Raw genomic sequence first — 25980 nt, 5'->3', positions numbered from 1 at the left:
GATGCCCATCGGTGCTGCATATTAGTGCTACTGTCACATGACATTGAAAAAGTATTGGTAATTGGTATCGGCAATTCTTCCAGGATTTGGCTCAAGTAACACTCCTATAAGTTTCTCCATTTATTGAGTAAATCTAAGAGGGCTGAAATCAGTTTGCATTGTGTCAGTGTGTTATTTAAAGGTATACACATCATGTCTGAATCTAGAGTGTGTCAGAGGGGCTGGAAAATTCACAGGGTCAAGGATGCACAGAAGAACATAAAATATCAAGCGGCCCTCGCGGGGATAGCGCTACACAAGCAATAAATTAACAAAACAGAGGGAGAAATGTAGAAATGTGAGACGGATTTTTAGAAACATTTACTGTAATGCCCTGTACACACGATCGGACTTACCGACAACAAAACCATGGATTTTTGTTCGAAGGATGTTGGCTCCAACTTGTCTTGCATGCACACGGTCACACAAATGTTGGCCAACAATTACGAACGTAGTGACGTACAAGACGTACGGGATATCTCCATTATGAACGCTAGTTATATCTCCGGCTCATACTGGATTCCGAGCATGCGTGGACTCTTGTCCAATGGATTTGTGTACACACAATCGGAAAGTCCGACAACAAACATTTGTTGGCGAAAAAATTGAGAACCTGCTAGCCAACATTTGTTGGCGGAAAGTCCGCCAACAAATGTTCGATGGAGCATACACATGGTCGGACTTTCCACCAACAAGCTCACATCCAACATTTTTTGTCGGAAAATCTGATCGTGTGTACTGGGCATAAGAGTTATGCTTCATTCATGCATTTCTCCCTGCTCTAAAGTAGCACAGTAACAGAATAAATCTATCCTGACCACTTATTATTGTTCTTCTCCTGCTTCTGTTATAAGTAAAACTCTGTCTCCTCTTTAGTGTATAAACTGGTTGTATATATTTATTTATTTATTTATTTTATTTATTTCAGGTACTTATATAGCGCCGTCAATTTACGCAGCGCTTTACATATTCATTGTACATTCATATCGGTCCCTACCCTCAAGGAGCTTACAATCTAAGGTCCCTAACTCACATTCATACATATACTAGGGACAATTTAGACAGCATCCAATTAACCTACCAGCATGTCTTTGGAGTGTGGGAGGAAACCGGATATATATATATATATATATATAACTATATATACTTACTAAAGTGACTACTGTCAGGTGATACACCAACAATAAAACAAAACCTCCTACATAAGTTGTAATCATTTATCTGAAGTCCTCTTTATTCTACAGCTTCTCCAATGTCACACACTGCACAGAAAAGAGCAGAAAGCTAAGTGTTGTATGAGACCTGAGTGGAGGGAATTAATACACTCCTTTCTAAACATTCTCATAAGGAAACATATACAGTATCTCACAAAAGTGAGTACACCCCTCACATTTTTGTAAATATTTTATAATATCTTTTTATCTGACAACACTTTGCTACAATATAAAGTAGTGAGTGTACAGCTTGTATAACAGTGTAAATTTGCTGTCCCCTCAAAATAACTCAACACACAGCAATCATTGTCTAAACTGCTGGCAACAAAAGTGAGAGACAAAAGCAGATAAGAACCACACTAGGTTATTTGGATTGAGGCTGGTAAAGACTATAGAGAATATGCTTTGCTTGTTTCAGGAATACACTGCCTCTCAAATTTGCTAACTATGCATTTATATTGTACTCTTATTGACTTGTATAGGTAAATACTGTAAAGGCAGCTCAAAATGACATCATCACCTGACATGCCATGTTTACATAAATAAAAAAATTAAGAAGATGGGTAAAGTGCCAAATTACAATTACATACACTATCCAAAACTGATGCTGCTAACTAATAAGCAACATGTGAAACAGTAAAGGGCACAACAGTAGTGCAATCACAAACAAGCTGAATAATCATGAAGTGAATATCAAATAAATTAAATTATTGTAAATAAAAGTCCATGATACTATCAAACATTGCTATAAGACATGAATCATGCATCTTCTATATGTGCTCCAAACACTGTGTAGTGCTAAGGTGCAAATACTTAAAAAAAAAGTGCTTCACCCGAAGTGGTATATCAAAGCGCTCACCAGATTGCATCGGCCACCAAGTGACCACCAGGCATGTAGTATACAAAGAAACCTCTTTCATCCGATGTGTCCCTTCATAGGTTTTGCAGCATAAATATGCTCTTTGTGGATCACCCAGGTCTCAATCCAAGCACGGATGGTATATATATATATATATATATATATATATCTATATCACCTTTGAAAGCAAGGCTCGACGCGCAATATATGAGTCCTCTGTTTCCGCATATAGCTGAGAAGCAAGCTGAGACATACGCCGAGTATCACACACACTTGCATGGTACCGGACCGGCTTCTGCTCCTCTCTACAGCTGCATCTCGTTTTTACTGTACCATACAAGAAAAAATGAACTGGATTTGTAAGTGTTATTTTAAGCTATTAAAAAGATGTTATTACACTATCTAAGGCTTTCTGTGGCTTTTTATGTTGAGCCACTGTTTACAGATGATTTGGATGTGAGCTGGTTTTACTAAGGAGTAACATATATATATATATATATATATATATATATATATATATATATATATATATATATATACCATCCGTGCTTGGATTGAGACCTGAGTGATCCACAAAGAGCATACATATGCTGCAAAACCTATGAAGGGACACATCGGATGAAAGAGGTTTCTTTGTATACTACATACCTGGTGGTCACTTGGTGGCCGATGCAATCTGGTGAGCGCTTTGATATACCACTTCGGGCGCAGCACTTTTTTTTTAAGTATTTGCACCTTAGCACTACACAGTGTTTGGAGCACATATAGAAGATTCACGATTCATGTCTTATACCAATGTTTGATAGAATCATGGACTTTTATTTACGTTAATTTAATTTGATATTCACGAATTTTCAGCTTGTTTGTGATTGCACTAGTGTTGCGCCCTTTACTGTTTCACATGTTTACATAAATGCAACACAACGCAAGGCATGGCAACCTAGCACTACCCCATACAATCCAAAGTTCAAATATAGCAGAGTCTTCATAAAGCAGGAAAACACAAGCTATGTGTGTGCTAACCTAGCAGTCAATATGCATTGTAAGACAAGCTGTATTGTATTGCACAATGCTGCCTCTGTTTCATGATTTTGGGTAAAATGAAAGAGGAAGCGTTCAGGCAGCTAACAGGAGGAAGGGGAGGGCAGAGACGACCCTAGGTATTTGGGGGTGATTTTTCATAGTCGAGCAAGTAGTTGACTTAAGAAGATTTATAGTAAGAGAGTTCAAGCCACAAAAACAGCTCAGCATATTTACAAATATTTTTAGAAAAAAAGTTCAAATAAGCTACTAGGCCAAAGGTTTTCTTTAACACATTTACAAAGACAGATCCAATAGCATAGTGCACCCAGAAAAATAGTAAAATATGGGTTAAAAGGCACAAAATAATAAACTTAGTTCTGTTATATTTTTTTAAATGTCACAAAAGGCCTGACAGTTTTATTGTACTTTGAGAAGTAGTGGGCTGCAATACTTCAACAAGAACTCAATCTTACAAGTCAGAACTTTTCCATTACATTGTCATTTTTTTTGGTCCATAAACGACAAATGTCATTTATTTGAGTCTTTGAACCATGACAGGTACTCTATGCTTTTGGAACCAAGAAATATAGAACTGACAGAGAGAATTAATTAAAATGTCTGGCTCTTTGGAGGAAACCAAAAGTGACAATGAAGCCTGGGCACTCTCAATCACCTTTCTCCAATAAAAAATGACATGGATTGAAGGCTGGGGAGTGTTTACACTGCTTGTAGAATTCAAAATAAACCAGCTCATACACAACAGAGTTTTATGATTTATGTATTACGCTGTCTGACCACAAAGGGCTGCTTTGAAAAGACAGCTTTACCAAGTCACAGATCCAAATATTGAATTCCTAGATCAAAGAAAATCAAGCAGTTCTTAACCTAATCATGTACTGTGGCTGCTAGCATTTGAATTCAGTCTATAGTGAGTCTGTTCTTAGAATATCATACAGTACACCTACCACAACATGCAGTACTATATATATCAGTTATGCCAAGACATTTGAAATGTGATAAATGTACAAATAGGAAAGGACACAACATGTGTGCGGGTTAATCTTTTACTTTGAAACACAGATTCTAAATGATGTACAGTTTCACTTTTCATATTTTCTGGAAATTCAAAAAATAAGTAGCCATTCTTACGAATGGGCTGCCATGCTGTATGGGTGGCCATTACTACTGGAACCAACATATGTTAGTATTAGGGACATGCAAGGAAATCATCCACAGTAAGTCCATTCTTAGGCACCCAGCCTTTAAGTATAGCACTTCTGTATTCCCCTATGCAATATTTATAATAGTCTTACTGAAAGGCTAGCCTGACCCTTTATTTCACTGTGAATATTATTCATGTTGGACATATAAAAAAGTGAGTATTTTAGGAATGTTGAGGGCCCATGAGAAATTAATGTGCACAAGTAGCACAGCACTTGTTAACAATCAAGCAAAACGGAGGGGGCATGGCTACCATGCTACTAGATGGCTGCCTAGAACCAAAGCTGGGAAAAAGGAACCATGGAGGTGAGCCAGACCACTCAAACTTCCACCAGAGCCTCTCTAAAGGGCCCCCATCCTCTCTACCTATGGCCCAAAAGAGGAAGGAGACCCACCAACCTAAAAAACTCCTGCATTTCTTCCCGGAGCGGGAGAAGACCCAAGATGGCACCGGCTGCCACTCACTGGCTACATCCAGCGGCTCTCCCCAGACCTCACAGAGCCCTCACTCACAGGCAGGCTCACAGGCAGGTTCCCAGAGAAGCTCACCCTCCCCTCTCTAGTAGCCCAGATAAATTTAAGCCCACCTGGATGCTGACTCTCCTGTGCAGAGATGCTTAAAGGGCACATCACTCTAGATGACACAAGGAAACTGATAGACCCTCTTAACTCATTCCCTACTGCCAATAAACCAATTTTGGACACAACATTGAAAGACATGCTGGTCTCCCTCCGCAGCTTTCTACACTCAGACATGACGACCTCCATGCAAAGCTTTAAAAATGAGATAGGGGAGCTGGGAGGCAGGGTCGACCATGTGGAGAGAAAGATGGGAGAGTTTGCTTTTTCTTATAACTTATAATGAGCAATCTGATGAAGTTGACTGGCTCAAAACAAAAGTCGCTGATTTAGAAGATCGCTCACAAAGAAATAATGTGAAAATCCGTGGCTTTCCTGAAGCCACACAGCCAGCTCAACTCCACCAATATGCCACTGATATTATTAAGGAATTTCTTCCAGATGCATCAGATTATGAGATAGTGATTGATAGGATCCACCACCTTCCCAATGCGGCTTTCTTAGCCGGCAATGTGCCCAGGGATATGCTGATGCGGATACATTTTTATCACATTAAGGATCAATGTATGATGGCATTCTGCAAATGCCCTCAACCTCCTAACAAATATGCTGCAATCCAAATCTTTGCAGACCTGTCCCAATATACTATGCAAAAACACAAAAATCTACTGCCTATCAATAAGGCTCTATGCAACCACAGCATAATCTATCGTTAGGGCTACCCCACTACACTGATAATCCCGGAATGGTTCATCTACTGTGATTTCATCCTTAGACGATGGCCTAAAACTGCCATGTTCTTGGAACATTCTAACTGATCAGGACACCCAGAAGGACTGTCTCATAAACGCTGCAACAAAAAATGCAACACATAACCTTCTCAGGCTCACCCTGTAACAAGCGCAACAAACCCCAGTGGCGCGTCGGAGCTTAAAGCCCACTACTTTTCTGCCAGTTACAATGTGCAGTATTACTGCTAATGGATTCCTGTTGGGATCCCCTTTTTTATCCTACTACCATATTGTTTATTTATTGCTTCTACATGTTGACTTTTTCTTTATTCTTGCTCTAACTGTTTAAGGTCCAACCTAAAGGCTGCAAAGTACTTCCTCTTCACTATCAGCTTTCTGCTAGTCTACCCACACTGGATACCTTCTCTTGCTCCCTCTGGCATGGATTTTAACCATTCCAAATCGAATATGCATCATCTGAGGTACTGTTCAATCTTCTCCCTCTTTAATACAAATGGTAATTAAATTTGTTTCTTTTAATGTCAATGGGCTAAACTACCCTGTTAATCGATCTGTGCTATGGAAGGAAGCCCTTAAACTAGGAGCTGACATTCTATACTTTCAGGAATCCCATTTCCATGCATCCAAAACTCCAACCCTATAGCATAGACTATTCCCTCACATCTTCCGGGCCTCAGCACCTATGAAACAAAGAGGAGTCGACATAGCTATTAATAATTAATTTGCCTTCAATGTACTAGAACTTCATGCTGACCCAGAGGGTAGATATCTAATACTAATATGCAAACTTAATAACAAACTCTACACACTAGCCAATATCTGTACCCCTAATTCCAGCCAACTCCGATTTATCAGAAAGATGCTTCGCAAGATTACTCCTCTTCAAAAAGGAGCTCTGCTTATCTGTGGGGACTTCAACATTACAGCTGACCCTACTCTGGACACAGCTACTAAAGCTATGCCTCTCTTGCATATCAATGATTTATATGTTGTCTGGAGATGTCAGCATGCAAATGAATGTGATTACTCTTTTCATTTCCTTAAGGCATAACACTTAATCTCGTATTGATGTGATTTTGGTTGACCAAATGTTACTACAGTCTGTGTCTTCCTCCTCCATTCACACAATATCGTGGTCAGACCACGCTCCGATCTCAATTGTGGTGCAGAAGGAAAACACTGCTGATCCAACCTTTATATGGTAGGTGGGCTAACTCACAGATCATCCATACACCTACACATGCTGCTTTTATAGCAAAACAGCTTACTGGATTTTTTGCAATTAATACTCTCTCTGTCTCCAATCCCTCCACTCTGTGGTGCGCCCACAAGGCCTTAATCAGAGGAATACTGTTACAACTCTGCTCTCGAGTTAAGAAACAGAGAACGCAGAAACTAGAGAATCTACTCTCTGAAATCAAACAGATAAAGTCACTTAATAAAGCAAACCCAGACACAGAGGCGATGCACAAATTAACCAAACTACAAGTGGAGCTGAGGCTACTGCTTCTAGAACAATCTCATTAAATACGCCTATCACAGTGTCCGAGATTGCTAAGGTTGTTAAGGACTCTACCCAATGCTAAATCTCCTGGACCGGATGGTCTAACAAATGATTACTACAAGGTATTTCTGGCTAACCTTAGCCCCACTCTTGCTTCTGTGTATTCTACTGCAATAACTTCTGCATCGTTCCCACCTGAGATGTTACAAGCATATATTGTCACCAACCCAAAACCTGGGAAAGACCCTACAACCCCATCTAATTTTAAGCCTATCTCATTATTGAACACGGACATTAAAATTTATGCAAAGGTACTCGCTCTTAAATTACGCACTATTCTCCCCCACCTGATAAACCCTGACCAGACTGGATTCACCTCAGATAGACAAGCATCAGACAAGCATCAGATGCAACTTGAAGAATTATAAACATAATCCACCATTCTAGGGTTATTCGCATGCCTTCTCTGCTCCTATCTTTGGATGCGTTCGATAGGGCCCAATGGGGCTACATGACGCAGACTCTTAAAAAGTTTGGCTTCTCTGGTCCTGTCCTCTCTGCCATCCTAGCCTTATATTCATCCCCACCTGCACAGGTCCTGAAATAGCCTATCAAGGCCCTTTGTTATAACCAATGGAAAGAGACAAGGATGCCCACTATCCCCCACTATATTCAATCTTCTTATAGAACCTGTAATGGCTTCTATTAGATCCCACCCAAACATTAATGGTTTTACATTTCAAGACAGATCCCATACTATAAGTCTGTTTGTGGACAATGTTATTTTGTGCTTAACCAACCCTATTTCCTCCTTAACTAATGCCCACAAAATGTTGACGTCCTTTAGTGAGATTTCATACTATAAAGCTAACTATAGCAAATCAATAATACTGTGTATGAATATAAACTCCACTCTGAAGTCTAGACTTCAAACCTCATTTCCCTACTCCTGGACTGACTCCGCTATATCCCTCTTAGGACTTTTGCTGACGGCAGACCCCTCCAAACTAGCCAATATCAATTACATACCCCCGATAAATAGACTATCCCAGGAGACCAAACGCCTAGCCAAGGTGGAACTATCCTGGTCAGGATGCCTGGCTTCTTTTAAAATGTTACGCCTACCTCAAATTTTATAATTGTTTCATACTTTACCGATCCTTCATGATCTACAACCTTTTAAATGCCCTACAGAACATACTAAAGCAATACCTATGGAAATCTAAACGCCCCTAGTGCTTCCGAACTCTCCTTACGAAACATGGGACAGTGGGAGGGATGGGTGACATAGATCTTAAGGACTATTACCATTCATCTCTTCTTACCCAACTCAGACACTGTTTTTCCCCTTCCTCTGACATTCTTTGGTCTCAAATAGAAAAGACCTTCAGCCCTGAAGGGGAGCTCCGCTCCTTTTTGACTGACACAGTATCTCACAAAAGTGACAAAAACAGAGGATACTAATGCGCAAACCACAAAGGGAGAAAATAAAATCCAGAACTTCACAATGTAGCTGCCAACATAAGGGTGTTCACACACCAATATAGGAACACGAGATATAAAATTAATTATGCGGCTCTTACTCGAAAATAAAAATATAAAATATATTAAGAAAACAAATGTAAAGAGACAAAATCTATTGGAGATTCAAATAGGAAAATCCAAACGAATACTAAAATTTGTCTTCCATCAAATTGTGTAACCAAAGATTATAAAAACCAATGTTACATCAAAAGATGAATTGAGGATACCGCACTCAAGAACTAGCAAATAATAGAGCCCTTGAATAGAGGGTAAATAATGCCTGCAAGATGAATAAATCCTTAAACCTGATGAGTGGAAAATAGTTGGTTAAAAATCTTCCTATAACAGATATAAAACTAAATCGCACTGGAGGCAAATCTCACTAGTAAAGTGCATAATAAGTGCATAATTGAAATCTGTGCAAAGAATAATATAAAAAAGTACAATGACAAGTATGTGAATCGCACTATAAACGCAAGTCGCAATAATAAAAGTGCATAATGTAAGTGCAAATGTGCAAAGGTAATGCAAAAATATAAAGTAAATCGTAAAATAAACGTGTAAAAATAAGCAAGGGTATACATTAATCTAATGACGAGATATAATAGTAGTAATAAGGTCCACTGTAATCCAGGACAAAATGCTTAATACTACAAAGTGGAACAAAACATCCCAAATAAAGAAAAAAATCCCATATATGGTGCAATCAGATTGTGACAATCTCAATTCAAATGTGTGACAAACAGTTCATCAAGGGTTTCAAGTGCCACCATTCAGCTAGTCTCCAAAGTGTGGAAAGATGTGGTCCACCCAGCCTCTCACCTCATGGCAGAACGGAATAAGCCCTGCTGACAGGTGAAATCAATCCAATCCGCTGCACAGCCCCCTCAGTGGCACCTCTACTATGGATCTCCTGCCTTTCCACCAAATCCGTTCATGGGGCGCCCCAGATTCTCAGCCAAATAATTAATGGATCATATAAAAGAAGGGGAAGAAGGACTCCATGGTGCAGTATTTCAAAACTAATAGGTTTAATAAAAGTATTGCACTTACAGTTAGATCATAAAAACGAGCATAACACTGCTAATGCTTCCCGATCCCGGCTGTGATCGGAAAGCCGAACGTCACCCGCCTCTCTTTCCTGACGCGTTGCGTCACTGTCATGTGACTTTCTCAAAGGGTATAGAGACGGGTGCACGATGGTGACTCATATGGCAGGGCGGTTTCCATAGTAACCCCTGCTCTTCATATGCAAAGCATATAATCACAATAGCAACATTTAATTTAATATAATAAAAACAAATCTGTCATAATAGTATAAATAATGTTAAAATTAATTTGTAAGATTGCATTAGGATTTTATACAATATAATGAATATAATAGCACCATCTAGTGGGCAATCACATAAATAAATCTAAGCTAAAAACAACCACATGGAATAGCATCTGCTCAGGACATAAACCTGCCATCTAGTGGACAATTAAATTATTACCTCTAAGCTGTAAAATACTAAAATAGAAAATTAATTAATGGAAAAATTCATAACCCTAATACAACAAATAGCGGCTCAAACAGCAGCAGCCAAAAGACCATGCAGTATTCTTAAGGAAAAATTACTAACTCAAAATAATTAAAATTAGATAATTAAAACTCATCATAAATGATGAGAAATAGCAAAAACAATTATTTGAACTGTGAACAGACAATTGATTTCATGAAGACAAACATCATCAAAACACAAAGCCTGCCATCTAGTAAATAACTAATGTATGATAGGGAAGGCAATGGTTAAACCATCTCAATGGTTTTAAATAGGAGAAGGTAAAGGACAAAAAATATATATGGAGTGAAACTGAATAATTTAAAAGAAAGAGAAACTAAACTCAATAATCAGAAATAAAACAATTGAGGTCAAATTCCACATTGTGTCCTAATGGCGTCAATGTGCGAAGCTCATATATCCAGATAAATTCTGACTGACTGAGTTTTAACACTTTATTATCACCCCTCCAATGAAAGACCCCTCCAACCCCTCATCAAAGAAGGAAAACTTTTTTTGAGTAGATTGATCCAACACATTCTTTGCAACAAGATCCCTCAGAGTCGGTGCTCTCCGATAAGTAAATTTTGTTTTTTCTGGTAGTATTATTCCTGAATGTCAATCAGCTTTCACGATATTCCAATATTTCTTAAAAATGTTCTCTATTTGTTTATGCTGAATGCTGTAATCCATAACAAGAGGTACAGCATTTATAAAATCATTATTTTTAGTTGAATCTTCAATCGGTTTCCTTCTGTCCAAGGCCCCTACATCTTTCATTTTTTCCTTGTTAAAGCTATATTTGTATCTCTTTCGGACAAATCTTTCGCCAATAAATTCCGCTTATTTCATAAACACTCCCGTTTAGTACAATTCCTTCTTAGCCTAAAAGATTATGAATTTGAAAGATTATGAGGATGATCTGGTTTTTAAATAGCAAAACAAATTAGAAGAATCTTTAACAGATTCTACCAACCCCAGAAAAAGATGAAAAAACTATGGTGATTACAGAAAAAGTGAAGAATCAACTTACCAATGGTCCAGGAGGGAATCTTAATAATTACAACAAATCCAAATCAGAGACAAGGATAGAATGGGAATAACAATTGGCATAATAATAATTTTTACAACATCTCTGAGACCCTTCCAACAGGCATTTCATAGAAGAGAGCCACTAACACCCCCCTGGAGAAACTATGAAAATCCTAGATATGAAAATAGCAATAGAGACATCAGGCCACATTATTATGATAGAAGATGGGAACAAGTACCTTACGAGAATCAGTATAATATTCCAACATATAACCGTTATGAATATTTGAAAAGGATTGATGAGGGAGGACAAACCCCCAGAGACCACTATGAAAGAGGAAGAACACCGAAACATCAATATGTGGGACGTGAAAGAACTTCGAGACGTTTTTTAGAGAGGAGATGCCGGGATTCTCCCAGGTGTCACCAGATGGAGAATGGACCATGGAGATCAGTCAGGTGGAGCCCAGACCGCACACTGAGGAAGGAAAGAAGGAGGAAAGAAAGAAATCAGGATCAGCAGAGAGACATGGATCGGGAAGAGAGATCAAGGAGATCTCCGAGAAGAAGGTCAGAAAATCCATCTGGAAGAAACGCAAAACAAGGCGCGGATGTAGAGCAGGAACAAAAAAACAGAAGAAAAAGAGATTAATAGGAGAAGGAATAATAAATATCAGTGGAGTGGAACTAACGAAAGACAAAATTAAAGTATTGGACAAAGGTCTTAAATTCGCACCAAAAAAGAACCTGAATAAGTTCAACGCTTATGTAGACATTATTAAATTTGCTAGGAGTCTTCATATCAAGAAATATATGTTAAATAAAGCAGGAGAAAATATATCAAGAAACAATATTGTGGAAAGTGAGATCAAGTTTAGTGATTTAAAGAATAAATCCTTATTTAATCCCCCAATGGGAACAGAAGGGCATATTGAAGTATTCCAAAGAATGGTGTTAAAGGATCTTCAAGATCTTAAGATCACAAAAATAAATGACCCTGTTGATATTAAGAATGGTATTAAAAAACTTGAAGAGAGGAAAGATGTTGTGGTAAGATAAGCTGACAAAGGGGGAGCGATAGTGATTCAATCAAAGAAAGACTATCAGGAAGAATTAAACAGACAATTGAGTGATGTTAATACTTATCAGAAATTGCCTGTTAATCCAATAGTACGATATAAAGATGATCTAGCTTACCTAATAGAAAGAGGGAAGTCAAAAGGTTTATTAAACAAAAAAGAAGCGAAATATTTGCAGCCGTGTGGATGTCATATTCCAGTAATATACACTCTCCCTAAGATCTTTAAAAATAAAGAAAAGCCACCGGGAAGGCCGATAGTAAATGGAATAAATTCAGTTGGAGCAAGAATAGGGGAGTATATAGACTGGTTCTTACAGCTGTTAGTAAGAAAAACAAAGTTGTATCTAAGAGATACAAAACACCTGATACAATTACTTGATACAATCACATTTGGTGATAGACCAGTGTATCTTGCAACGGCAGATGTGGCATCGCTTTACACTATAATCAATCATGGAGAGGCAATACAAGCAACCAAATGGGCCTTGAAGGAATTCAGTGGATTGAAGGCTGTGCAGAGGAAGTTCTTGATGGATTGTCTTAAATATAGCCTGGACCACAATTACTTCTGGTATGAAAGAGATTTTTATAAACAGATTTGCGGAATAGCAATGGGCGCTAAATACGCACCCAGTGTAGCCAATCTCTACATGGCTGAGTGGGAGGAAGAAGCTCTTTATAACAAAAAGCTGCAGCAACTCCTCCTATTTAAGAGATTCATTGATGATATCATTGTTATCTGGGCTGGTGACAGAGAAAGCTTGATGGACTTTGGTTTTAATTTGAACTCAAACAATAAGAACATCAGATTGAAATGGTAGATAAGTGATGAGAAGATACAGTTTTTAGATCTGGAAATTTCAAAAGAAGATGGTAAATTGATCACGCAAACACATTTCAAACAGGTCGATAGGAATAGCTACCTCCCATTGGACAGCTGCCATCATGCCCCTTGGTTAGAGAATATACCTAAAGGCCAATTTATTAGGCTAAGAAGGAATTGTACTAAACAGGAAGTGTTTATGAAACAAGCAGAATTTATTGGCGAAAGATTTGTCCAAAAGGGATACCAATATAGCTTTATCAAGGAAAAAATGAAAGATGTAGGGGCCTTGGACAGAAGGAAACCGATTGAAGATTCAAATAAAAATAATGATTTTATAAATGCTGTACCTCTTGTTATGGATTACAGCATTCAGCATAAACAAATAGAGACATTTTTAAAGAAATATTGGAATATTGTGAAAGCTGATCGACATTTAGGAATAATACTACCAGAAAAAACAAAATTTACTTATCGGAGAGCACCGACTCTGAGGGATCTTGTTGCAAAGAATGTGTTGGATCCCCCTACTCAAAAAAAGTTTTCCTTCTTTGATGAGAAAGGATTTTATCCCTGTAAGACATGTTATACATGTAGGCATACAAATGAAATAAAAAAGAAAAAAATCTAGCTTCAAATCTACCGTTGCGGATAGGGAGTACCAGATAAAAGATTTTATATCCTGCCGAACAGAAGGGGTGGTTTATCTTCTGGACTGTCCGTGTCAGATCCAGTATGTTGGACGAACTAAAAGGGAACTCTGGAAGAGATTAAGGGAACATACCCAAAATATAAAGAATGGCTTCCAAAACCTAGTTTGTCTAGACACTAGGATTAGGTAGTATTATTATATGTAAGGGCCTGTTTTTGCTATTTCTCATCATTTATGATGAGTTTTAATTATCTAATTTTAATTATTTTGAGTTAGTAATTTTTCCTTAAGAATACTGCATGGTCTTATGGCTGCTGCTGTTTGAGCCACTATTTTAGTATCTTACAGCTTAGAAGTAATAATTGTCCATTAGATGGTAGGTTTATGTCATGAGCAGATGCTATTCTATGTGGTTGTTTTTATTGCTTAGATTTATTTATGTGATTGCCCACTAGATGGTGCTATTATATTCATTATATTGTGTAAAATCCTAATGCAATCTTACAAATTAATTTTAACATTATTTATACTATTATGACAGATTTGTTGTCATATTAAATGAAATGTTGCTATTGTGATTATATGCTTTGCATATGAAGAGCAGGTGTTACTATGGAAACCGCCCTGCTCTATGAGTCACCATCGTGCACCCGTCTCTATACCCTTTGAGAAAGTCACGTGACAGTGACGCAATGCGTCAGGAAAGAGAGGCGGGTGACGTTCAGCTTTCCGATCACGGCCGGGATCGGGAAGCATTAGCAGTGTTATGCTTGTTTTTATGATCTAACTGTAAGTGCAATACTTTTATTAAACCTATTAGTTTTGAAATACTGCACCATGGAGTCCTTCTTTCCCTTCTTTTATATGATCCATTAATTATTTGTCTGAGAATCTGGGGCGCCCTGTGAACGGATTTGTTGGAAAGGCAGGAGATCCATAGTAGAGGTGCCACTGAGGGGGCTGCGGAATGGATTGAATTGATTTCACCTGTCAGCAGGGCTTATTCCGTTCTGCCATGAGGTGAGAGGCTGGGGGGACCACATCTTTTCACACTTTGGAGACTAGCTGAATGGTGGCACTTGAAACCCTTGATGAACTGTTTGTCACACATTTGAATTGAGATTGTCACAATCTGATTGCACCATATATGGGACTTTTTTCTTTATTTGGGATGTTTTGTTCCACTTTGTAGTATTAAGCATTTTGTCCTGGATTACAGTGGACCTTATTACTACTATTATATCTCGTTATTATATTAATTTACACCCTTGCTTTTTTTTGCACGTTTATCACATGTTTTTTATGATTTACTTTATATTTTTGCTTTGCCTTTGCACAGACTGCACATTTGCACTTATATTATGCACTTTTATTATCGTGACTTGCGTTTATAGTGCGATTCACATACTTGTCATTGTATTTTTTATATTATTCTTTGCACAGATTTCAATTATGCACTTATTATGCACTTTACTAGTGAGATTTGCCTCCAGTGCGATTTAGTTTTATATCTGTTATAGGAAGATTTTTAACCAACTATTTTCCACTCATCAGGTTTAAGGATTTATTCATCTTGCAGGCATTATTTACCCTCTATTCAAGGGCTCTATTATTTGCTAGTTCTTGAGTGCGGTATCCTCGATTCATCTTTTGATGTAACATTGGTTTTTATAATCTTTGGTTACACAATTTGATGGAAGACAAATTTTAGTATTCGTTTGGATTTTCCTATTTGAATCTCCAATAGATTTTGTCTCTTTACATTTGTATTCTTAATATATTTTATATTTTTATTTTTGAGTAAGCGCGGCATAATTAATTTGATATCTCACAAAAGTGAGTACACCCCTCAGTACTCACTTTTGTTGCCAGCGGTTTAGACATTAATGGCTATGTGTTGAGTTATTTTGAGGGGACAGCAAATTTACACTGTTATACAAGCTGTACACTCACTACTTTACATTGTAGCAAAGTGTAATTTTGTCAGTGTTGTCACATGAAAAGATATAATAAAATATTTACAAAAATGTGAGGGGTGTACTCACTTTTGTAAGATACTGTATGTGGCAACCACATCCCTTACAATAATTTCCACCCATGATCCAAGCTGATGGCCTGGAGGGCATTGAGGAACATCCAACCTTCTCCAACTTTACAAACTACTATAATATCCCTGCCTCTCACAATCTTAGAAAACCTAATTCCAAACGTAAACCTTACTCACTGGCAACGGAAAGGTATTATCTCAATCACAGATCTCCTCTCAGCCAAGGGAATTAAAACATTTGAGGAACTCTCTACAGAGTTTGATCTCTCACCCCTAGATCACTATGTATACCTTCAAATCTTCCACCTCTTGAGATCTCAGCAATGCCATGAATTCTATCTACCTACTGTGGCTTGGAGGTTCCTCAATGCTCTCCCACCTATCCCTAATAGTCCAACCATCTTCCGCATACACTCTATCCCTAAGAGAATCTCCATATTTTATAACTTATTCCAAAACAAACTCACTTACACTAAATCTGCACCATATTTAAAATGGGAAACAGACCTAGGCACATCATATACTTTGAAACAATGGCAATCTGCTTTCAAGTCCATATATAAAGCCTCACACTGCGTGAATCATTAGGAACTATCCCAAAAATTTGCACTTAGATGGTATCTCACTCCCCTACATACATACAAGTTTCTCCCATCCTCCTTGCCTCTTTGTTGGAGGAGATGTGGAGATGTTGGACACCTCCTGCATATATTGTGGACCTGCAAAAATCTCACCAGCTTCTGGAAAATGTCTTCTGTTTCATTTCTGATATCACTGGTATCCTTACATCACCAGAACCCAGTCTGGTGATACTCAATTTAGGTATTGGCAGATTTCCCCCTTTCTTCCACTCTGTAGTTACACATGTGCCCTTGGCTGCTAGATTACTTATAGCAAAGGGGTGGAAATCAGACAAAGCCCCAAACCTCTCGGAGGCCGTTGAGATTGTCTGCCTGCACTACAAATACAAAGCTATGCTTGCTACTAAGCAGGATACTAGAATGTTGCCAATGTGAGTTTTGACTCACATTGGCAACTATGGACTGATAGATTTACAGCGAATTACAGTGTTGTACTGTTCTTATCTGAGAGATTCTTAGTGAGATAAAGAAATGTAATATAATGCTCCCTTTTCTCAGACTTTGGAATACGTGACAGCCTTACACTTTTGGGCCTAACCTTCTTTGTATTCAATTTTTGTACACATGTTGTATTTACTTTTGTACTCTTTGTACAATTTTTGTATCCCTTAACTATGAAATTAATAAAACGAGTGGAAAAAAAAAATTAAAAATGAAGCAACACAAATGGTAACGTGTGCACAGAATTGCAAATGTGTCTTCCGCAAAAGCGGATTGTTAATTTTTTTCTAATCTTATCTTTGCTTGCAAAAATACAGATATAAATGATTCTAAATAAAAAATATGTAAAAAAAAAAAAAAGGTAGAAACAACTTTACTTTTAAGCAATATACAATCACATTTCTGCCTGTTGGGATGCCCTGCCTATACAAGGGCACAGATAATTAGAGTTTAGTAATGCTTTAAAAATGCAATCTTCCAATTAATTCATGAAGGTAACAAGCCCATGTTTTTAATTTCTGCGTTTGTACAATGGTTATCAATCAGCAGGTAAAAAGAACAGTCAATAGCTGGGAAACACATTTAAGAGTTTGTTCAAACTTTCATTCTTATTTATTGAAGTATTTGAGAAAAAAACATCTTTTACTGCCCCACGCCAATCATTCAGTTGTTTTTTATTTTAAATAATGCCAATGCCAAATGCCAATTTCTGGGCATAAGATGTTTTTCCAAGGTTCCTGTGAAAGTTGCTTTTTAAGATGGACTCAGCACTCACCATTAAGTCTCATTTCTTTAATGGCTCATTACTACTTTCTTTAACAAACCTAAGAAAAATTTCAGGCTTCTTCCTGTGTGGAGGTATACTTAGGTAATACACTTTATACATTCTCTTTCACAGTCTGTCATGGATTCGGCAGATTTAAACCCAATTGAAGTTTTTCTATTAGGCCCTGATCATCCTGATCATCCTGATCATGTACTTTCTAGTATATAAATCTAGCCTCTTTGAAATTAGACACCCCTACTTTCCAAAATTATTTTGATAAATGGGAAAAAGATCTTGGTACTATGATATCTGAAAAAAAAACCCTGAAATTTAAAGTCTTATGGTTATGTCCTATTTAATCTTTGGTGCAAAATCTGAGGAGCTGAATTTTTAAACTGTCTGCATGATGGTATCTATTCCCTTTGTGTTTGGCATCAATTTAAATGGCTTACTCATCAAGTGTTGTTAAGGCCATAATGCAGAAGACACTATTGTACATATGTGGTGGTCATCTCCTGTAATTCACATATGTTTTCAAGAGTAGCAAGTGTAATAACCAAGATTACTGGTTGGACAACTCTCATGGAGATATGGGTCTATTTATTCCATGATTATACTATTTCATATAAAGACAATTTGCAGAACAGTCTAATTTCCCATTTATTAAATTATGCAATGACTAATATGTCTTCACATTGGAAGTTGTGAACAGCTCCACCTCAGATAGATGATATAATGTACTGGGGGGAAATAACAGAGAGCAACCATCAGACATTACAATCTAATATGTTGACTCCTTGGTAATAATTTAAGACAGGACAGATACCACAGTAATATTACATATTTATCGTTCAAATGCTAAAAATATGTTTTTTTATTCCTTCTTTAAAAAAAAAGTCCTGCTGTCATGTGACCCAAAATCCCTTGGTTTTAGTTATGTAGGGTGGCATGTCCACTGCCTCCTAGGATCATTATTTTCAGAAGTGACATACCTAGCCAAAGGTGAGGCTAGGAGAATAGGAAAAGTTGTAGCACATTGCTGTTAATGGTGCCGATGGCCGGGTGGGATGTGACAGGGATGGGCGGGGCTCTCCATGATTAAGCCCCCGAGGGCTGGGTGAAACATGTTGGAGTTGTGGTCTGGACGAATCAAGTTGAGGCCGATTTTACCTGCTAACCACTTGGGCCAGGTGAGGTGTGTGGCGGTCGGGCTATCTCTTCCCATCTTTGTGGAATGGGGCCTATCTCTTACCATTTTTGTGGAATGGGGCAGGGTAGTATGGAGGTGGGATGAGGGCATGGGGTATAGGGGTGCGATGAGGGCATGGGGTATGGTGGTAGGATGAGGGGGGGCTACTCAGAGCTGTGCTGAAATTATTATTACACAGACACCGACAATGGCTTCATAATGTGCCTGTGAGCAGCCACATTTGGCTGCACAGACACACCGTTGTTAGTAAAGCTTAGCAGATTGCTGATTGTCTAGCTTAGACTGCTGTCTCCAATCTAGACAATCAGCAATAATATAATGCATAATATAAACATTTAAGTTGTTACACATCCTAAGCAAGGGCAAATTTTTTATTTTTGACTGGAATTCCACTTTAATTAATTTATTGAACCTTAAACTTTGTATTTTTCTATTTCACATTAAGGTCCCTTTCACACGGCCTTTGTTAGAGTCCCACATTCCTCTATGGGGAGATCCGTCTGGATTTCACGGATATCAGAGGGTTTCAGCGGATATGTCAGTGCTGACATCCGCCACTCCATAGAGGTGAATGGAGTATCGGATCAGGTCTGCCTGAAAAACTGACAGGTGGACCTGATCGGATACTCCATTCACCTCTATGGAGCGGCGGATGTCAGCAGTGACATGTCTGCTGACACCCGCTGCTATCCGTGAAATCCAGACGGATGGAAAACCTATTTTCCATCTGTCTGGTGGATCATCCGATCTCCCCATAGAGGAATGCAGGACTCTAACAGGTCCCTCTCTGCCCAGTGAGTGGAGACGAACCTGTCATCCGCCTGCTCAGCGGGGATCAGCGAATCGATCCCCCACTGAGCAATGCAGAGTCTGTGGTGCAGACCACCCATGTGAAAGAGCCCTTAGCTTCATGGGGATATTTGTTTATTTATTATAGTGATAGCATGTTAAGTAAACTGTTAAAACATAGGATAATAAATGCTCCTTATGTCCCCTTTTCTGTCTTTGTATTATTATTATTTATTTTTTTATGCTTATACAATATATAGGTTTAACTATAGCATTTGGATAACAAATTGATTGAGGATTGTTATGATAACTATATTTTTGATATGATAAGCATTTTGCTGTCAATAAAAGTTAAATAAAAAAAAAAAGATTTTGTTGCTTTCTATGGTCAACATCTTACCCTTTCAAACACATTTCAGCGAGAATGAAAAACAGAACCTCACCAAAATTATCTTTTTAGAAAAAAAGGCAAGAAATCATGCACAGGGAATGAGACAGACAGGTTTGCCTCAGTTAATACCAATGAATCACATATATACCCATGTACAGTAGAGATTGGTATCCTTATAATAGGTACAGACTCTAGCATGACTTTATCTTACTCATAGCATATAATTAAATGTTAACCACACAGAGCCCTGTGTTCAGCATAATAATAGTACACTTCACACAGTCCAATATCCAGCTTTTACCAACAAAACATCTGCTAATATAACAGGTACTTTAAAAAAGGATTTGAGAATCTTCACGCATTACATTGTGTGAATATTCACTTCAGTTTTACAATCATGCCCTTTTCACATGATTTCAATACTTAAGTGAACATTCAAACAATTTATTGTGAAATCATTAATAAATAGACCCCCAAGTGTTTTTCTTTTTAAAAAAATCCAAAATTCTTAATATAACTTAGCTCTCTAAGACACTGGAAACATTGTGATTCGAGACATGAGATACTAATTTAATTGGACAATGCCAAATAAGTTTTACAAATACTGTGCAGAACTAAACTTCTTGCCTTGAGAGATAAAATCTAATTAATCCAGTAGTTTGTGATGTTACCTAGTGTGACTTTGTCCATGATATGAGTCATACTGAGGTTTTATGACAACCTCTATTTGTCCCTATCAAGTGTCACTGTTTGTGTTGTTACTAAAAATTGCTGATAGTAGTTGGAGGCATGGAAGATGAGTCACTGGCCCAGCTGTTTTCCTGATACAACCACATTGAAACAGAACTATGTGCGGAGATTTTTAGAAAACCATGACACCATGTAAAAAAGAATTCCCAGATGCAGGATAGGGAATCTAGGCATTTGCTTGTACTGTATATAGTAGTAACCTTACACATTTTTTTAAACTTCCATATGTGCTTTAAGCATTTACCAATCAAATGTATTTGCAACTGCAATGTTGTAAAAAAAAATGACCAGACTCACCACAACTTTTAGTGTTCACTGTAATTCACTGCATGTTGTATATAGTCTCTATAGTTATTGAAATGCTGCATTAGCCTATTTCTTCACAATCACCAAAGAACAATGGTGAATTTACATTTTTTAACTTATCTGGTATTTTTTTTTTGTTTCTGTCTGTCTATAAACTACTTCTATTATGAGGGAAATTGTAATAATGTAGAGTACCTAATCAAATCAAGCAATCAGAAATTATTTTTAAAAGGCTGACCTTCTCTATCTTTCAAACTTACTGGTTAGTATGGGTTTAATAAAATCAAGTATATATTTTATACACATAACTTGCTTTACTTATGTGCAACTTGCAGCATTTTTGGGGGTACCTATAACTTGATTTTTAGCTTTTTTTAAGCAATTTCTTAAAATTCCTTAGGATGTATATAATATGTAGGGTTTTAAATAGTTTTTTTAATAATAATTTCTATTGGGAGATATTTCAGATTCTCTATAGAAGAGGAAAAAAAAATGCCCTAAATGACTTTCAAGTCTTCCAGATCTAAATCATATAATCAGATAAAAAAGTACAATAAAAAGAAACTAGCAACTTTGGAAATTCTTTACAGATTTCTAAATAAATGTATCTGCTCCCAAGAAGCTGTTGGATTTTGGCCACATGGCATACACAGAATATTTTATATCTGCTGAATTTAGCTTTCAAACGCGCCCCCCACCTTCCTTGCACTAGGCTCATCGATAATTGTGTTTCCACTATGTAGGACCTGATTAGTTCACTTTAATTGAAAAAAATATATATTTTTCATAAAGCTAGCCTTACAGATTTTGACACAAAAGTCAATCATTTGTGGGCAGCCAAAATGTAAACATCATTTTTGATGGTCTGATTAAGATGTTTGGGCCAATCCAATGACAACTATTCTTTGATGTCATCAGTCAATTAGATTGTCCATCCTAGTTAATAAGCAGATTTTTATTAGCATAAAACCACAGACAAATAAAGAGACAACTGGCAATGTTGGTCCAGATGTGCTAAAAATGAAAACAAAGGTGAACACAACTTAATAGAAATAAGTGATTAATTTGTATTTAAAATACTTACATCACTGTATGGTATCCTATTATGGTTCATTTCCTTCTTCCAAAGTTGCAGCAGTAGAGTTCTATACTCTTGGTTAAATGGTCCACTGTAGGATAGGAAGCCAGTGGCTAAAAGAACATCCCCAACCAGCCTAATAATCTGATTCTGAAAATTTTTGCTGCTTTCTGTCCATCGTATCTAGAGAAAAGCAACTATTTTTAATATATGAAACTTCTGAAATATCTAAGTCAAATCATTTGTATTCAAAAATATAACATTTGGTCTAGAAAGTTATAAATTAGCACCAATACTGTATATTTTATTGTTAATAAAGTTCAACATACTTCTAGTATCAAAATACTGACTTTTGGAAAAGTCATCTCCCTCGGTGCACACCACAATTTTTGTAGGGTCTTGGAATTCTATTGGGAAGTGCCCTCAGTGCAAATTAAGCCAAATGATATGCCCTGCAGCCACAAACTCTCATTTAAATCTTAGCACCAGAGAGATACCAAATTTGAATTTGAACAGCTATTTCTAACAGAGGGAGTGACGAAAGGAAAACACACTTTGCTTTCAAAAGGAAAACATACAATTTTTATACCCTACATGCCTGAAAAAAATGACAGTACATTTAATATATCAAAATGCAATGTAATGACAATTCATCTGTGCCATTGACGTTTTCAAAGGCAGGGACTCTAACAATATAAGTATGCTCTTACTTTTTCTCCTCCAAGTCCTTCAATCAGTGCTGTAGCATTGTTCATCTTCCGCCTGCAGGCTTCTGCATCATCAAGTAGCGTTTGTTTCTCTCTCATAGCAGCATCATACATGGCCTGCACATCATCTAGCTCTCTCTGCTTGGCATCAAGTTGGCTCTGTGCATTGTTCAGTTCTGCTTGGGCAACTGCAAGCTTGGCTCCCTGTAGTGCCAAGTTAGCCTAAAAAGGAGACAGAACAAGGTGTTGGAAGATGCTGCTTTTTTTTTTTCTAGGACCTCTAAACAGACGCAATCAATTATCAAAACCATTTAACATAACAAAACAATTAATTTCAGTCTTTTAAATGTAAAAAGTAAATGTCCAATATTTTAGGATCATGTCATGTTATTGTCTCTCTTCGGTCATGCATCACAAATCCCTAAAAACCCGCATAAGCTCATTTATATATACACAGGGCTGTCTAAAACTACAGAAATAGGAGCTTTGAGAATGATCATACTCATTTACATTAGCATCAAAAATAGTCACCTTGGGGGCAGACATTGTATAGTCCCTAGAATATTTTGATATAATGCTCCCTGCAATAATAATTACAATAATTTGGGGCTGATGCCATTCATGACAGTGTGCGTAAATATTGATTTTACTGCATTACATTGTAATCCACACGATCTCTTCTTTTATTTGTAATGTTGTAAAATATACAATATGAAAATTCCATGCCATGCAAACAGGTGACTGCAGTGAAACCATATATATTTTTGGTTTGTCTTTGTAGCTGAGTGACAGTAATAACTTTTGGTCAATATAGTTTTTCATTCTGAGTGCAAAAAACAGAAAATGTTAAACCTAATATCTTATATAATTGCTTGCTAACTTAAAGTAAAGTAAAGCTTTAATTTTTAAATAAAAAAAAAAAAAAATTCATACTTACCTGATCTGTGCATTGCACAGAGCAGCCTGATCCTCTTCTTCTAGGGTCCCCCACCGGTGCTCTAGGCTCCTCCTCTTCAGCAAGTGCACACCATAGAAAGCCATTCTCTATGGCGGCACTCATGCTGGCTCACTCTCAAGTTGCCCTGTCTGTGTCTACAGACACAGACAGCGTGGCTCAGCTTTACCCCCCTGCTCCCTTATCACAGAATTTGATGGACAGCAGCAGGAGCCAATGGCTCCCTTTGCTATCAGTCTGTCCAGTGAGGTGGGATGAGTCGAGAGAGACGCTGCTCTTGTGCCCAAATCAGGATTGAGATCGGGCTCAGGTAAGTAGAAGGGGGACTAGAGGGGATCCTCTGGCACAGAGGGTTTTATTCAAGCTGACCTTCAGTCACAGGGTATAACTGTGTCAGCTCGCACTATAAGTCACCATCTGAATGAAAAGGGACGCTATGGTAGGGGACCCAGTAGGACCCCACTCCTGACACAGAAACATACAAAAGCCAGATTGGAGTGTGTGAAAAATTACCTAAGGCAGACAAAATCCTTTCAGGAAAATGTGCTGTGGACAGACAAAACAAAATGACAGCTTTTTGGCAAAGCTCACCTTTCTACTGTTTTCAGAAAAAGAAATGAGGCCTTTAAAGAAAATAATTCCCTACAGTCAAACATGGTGGAGGTTCACTCATGTTTTGAGGTTACTTTTCTGCTTCAGGCACTGGATGTCTTGACCAGGTGCATAGCATTATGAAATCTGAAGATTACCAAAGAATTCTAGGGTGCAATGTAGGGCCTAGTGTCAGAAAGTTAGGTCTCTGCCAGAGGTCATGAGCCTTACAGCAGGACAATGACCCAAAGCACAAGTCAAAAAGCACGCAGAAATAGTTTAAGACAAAGCGCTGGAGAGTACTGAACTGGCCAGCAATGAGTCCAGAGCTAAATTCCATAGAGCACCTGTGAAGAGATCTCAAAACAGCAATTGGGAAAAGGAACCCTTCCAATCTGAGAGACCTGGAGCAGTTGGCAAAAGAAGAGCGGTCCAAAATTCCAATAGAGAGGTGTAAGAAACTCACTGATGGTTACAGGAAGCAATTGATTTCAGTTATCTTTTCTAAGAGGTGTGCTACCAAATACTAGGATTTTTATAACAGCATACCTGTAAAATCCTTTTCTTTGAAGTACATCACAGGACACGGAGCCAGAGTAGTTACTATGTGGGTTATGGGCCACCTTCAGGTGATGGACACTGGCACGCCCTAAGACAAAAAGTGCACTCCCTATATAACCCCTCCCACTACTGGGAGTACCTCAGTTTTGTAGCAAAGCAATACACGTGTATACCAAGAAGGGAGGGACCTCTGTGTCCCGTGATGTACTTCAAAGAAAAGGATTTTACAGGTAAGCTGTTATAAAAATTCTATTTTCTTATCGTACATTACGGGACACAGAGCCATAGTAGTTACTATGTGGGATGTCCCATAGCAATGCCAACTGAAGAGAGGGAGACACAACAAAAGTAGGGCACCAAGAGATTAGAGGACTTATACTGCAGCCTGCAGTACACTACGCCCAAAGGCGATATCCTCATGACCTTTTACATCTACTTGATAGAATCCGGTAAATGTATGGACTGAAGACCAAGTTGCGGTCTTGCAGATCTGAGCCATGGAGGCTTGGTGATGCACTGCCCAAGAAGCACTAACAGCCCTGGTGGAGTGCGCTTTAATATGAAAAGGAGGAATTTTCCTTTTTGAACCATAAGCTTGAACAATCACTTGACGAATCCATTTAGAAATAGTAGATTTCGATGCTGCCTGTCCTCTTTTAGGACTGTCTGGCAATACAAACAAAACATCTGTTTTATGAATCTGAGAGGTCATTTTCAAATAGACCTTGACCGCTCTCACCACATCAAGAGAATGTAGTGACTTTTCTTCCATAGAACAAGGTTCTGGAAGAAATGAAGGCAGAACAATATCCTGGTTTAAATGAAAACCTGACACTACCTTCGGTAGGAAATTAGGATGAGGCCGCAATACAACCTTATCCTTATGAATAATCAAATATGGCT

The 25980-nt window shown here is 37.9% G+C and overlaps 1 protein-coding gene across 1 annotated transcript in view; it reads right to left on the bottom strand.

The window, feature by feature from the left end:
• The window catches only part of LOC141144794 (dynein axonemal heavy chain 5-like), a 454887-nt gene that overhangs the window by 120274 nt on the left and 308633 nt on the right, over window positions 1–25980 (bottom strand). The window contains exons 61-62 of the mRNA XM_073630823.1: window positions 22974–23192; window positions 22270–22446 (exon numbers count right to left, since the gene is read on the bottom strand). Coding sequence (XP_073486924.1) covers window positions 22270–22446; window positions 22974–23192 — 396 coding nt within the window. The remainder of the gene's footprint in view (window positions 1–22269; window positions 22447–22973; window positions 23193–25980) is intronic.

Source organism: Aquarana catesbeiana, linkage group LG05, assembly GCF_042186555.1.
Source record: "Aquarana catesbeiana isolate 2022-GZ linkage group LG05, ASM4218655v1, whole genome shotgun sequence".
Lineage (NCBI taxonomy): Eukaryota > Metazoa > Chordata > Amphibia > Anura > Ranidae > Aquarana > Aquarana catesbeiana.
Note: the sequence above shows the minus strand (reverse complement) of the source record. Positions and strands in the feature narration are given on the sequence as shown.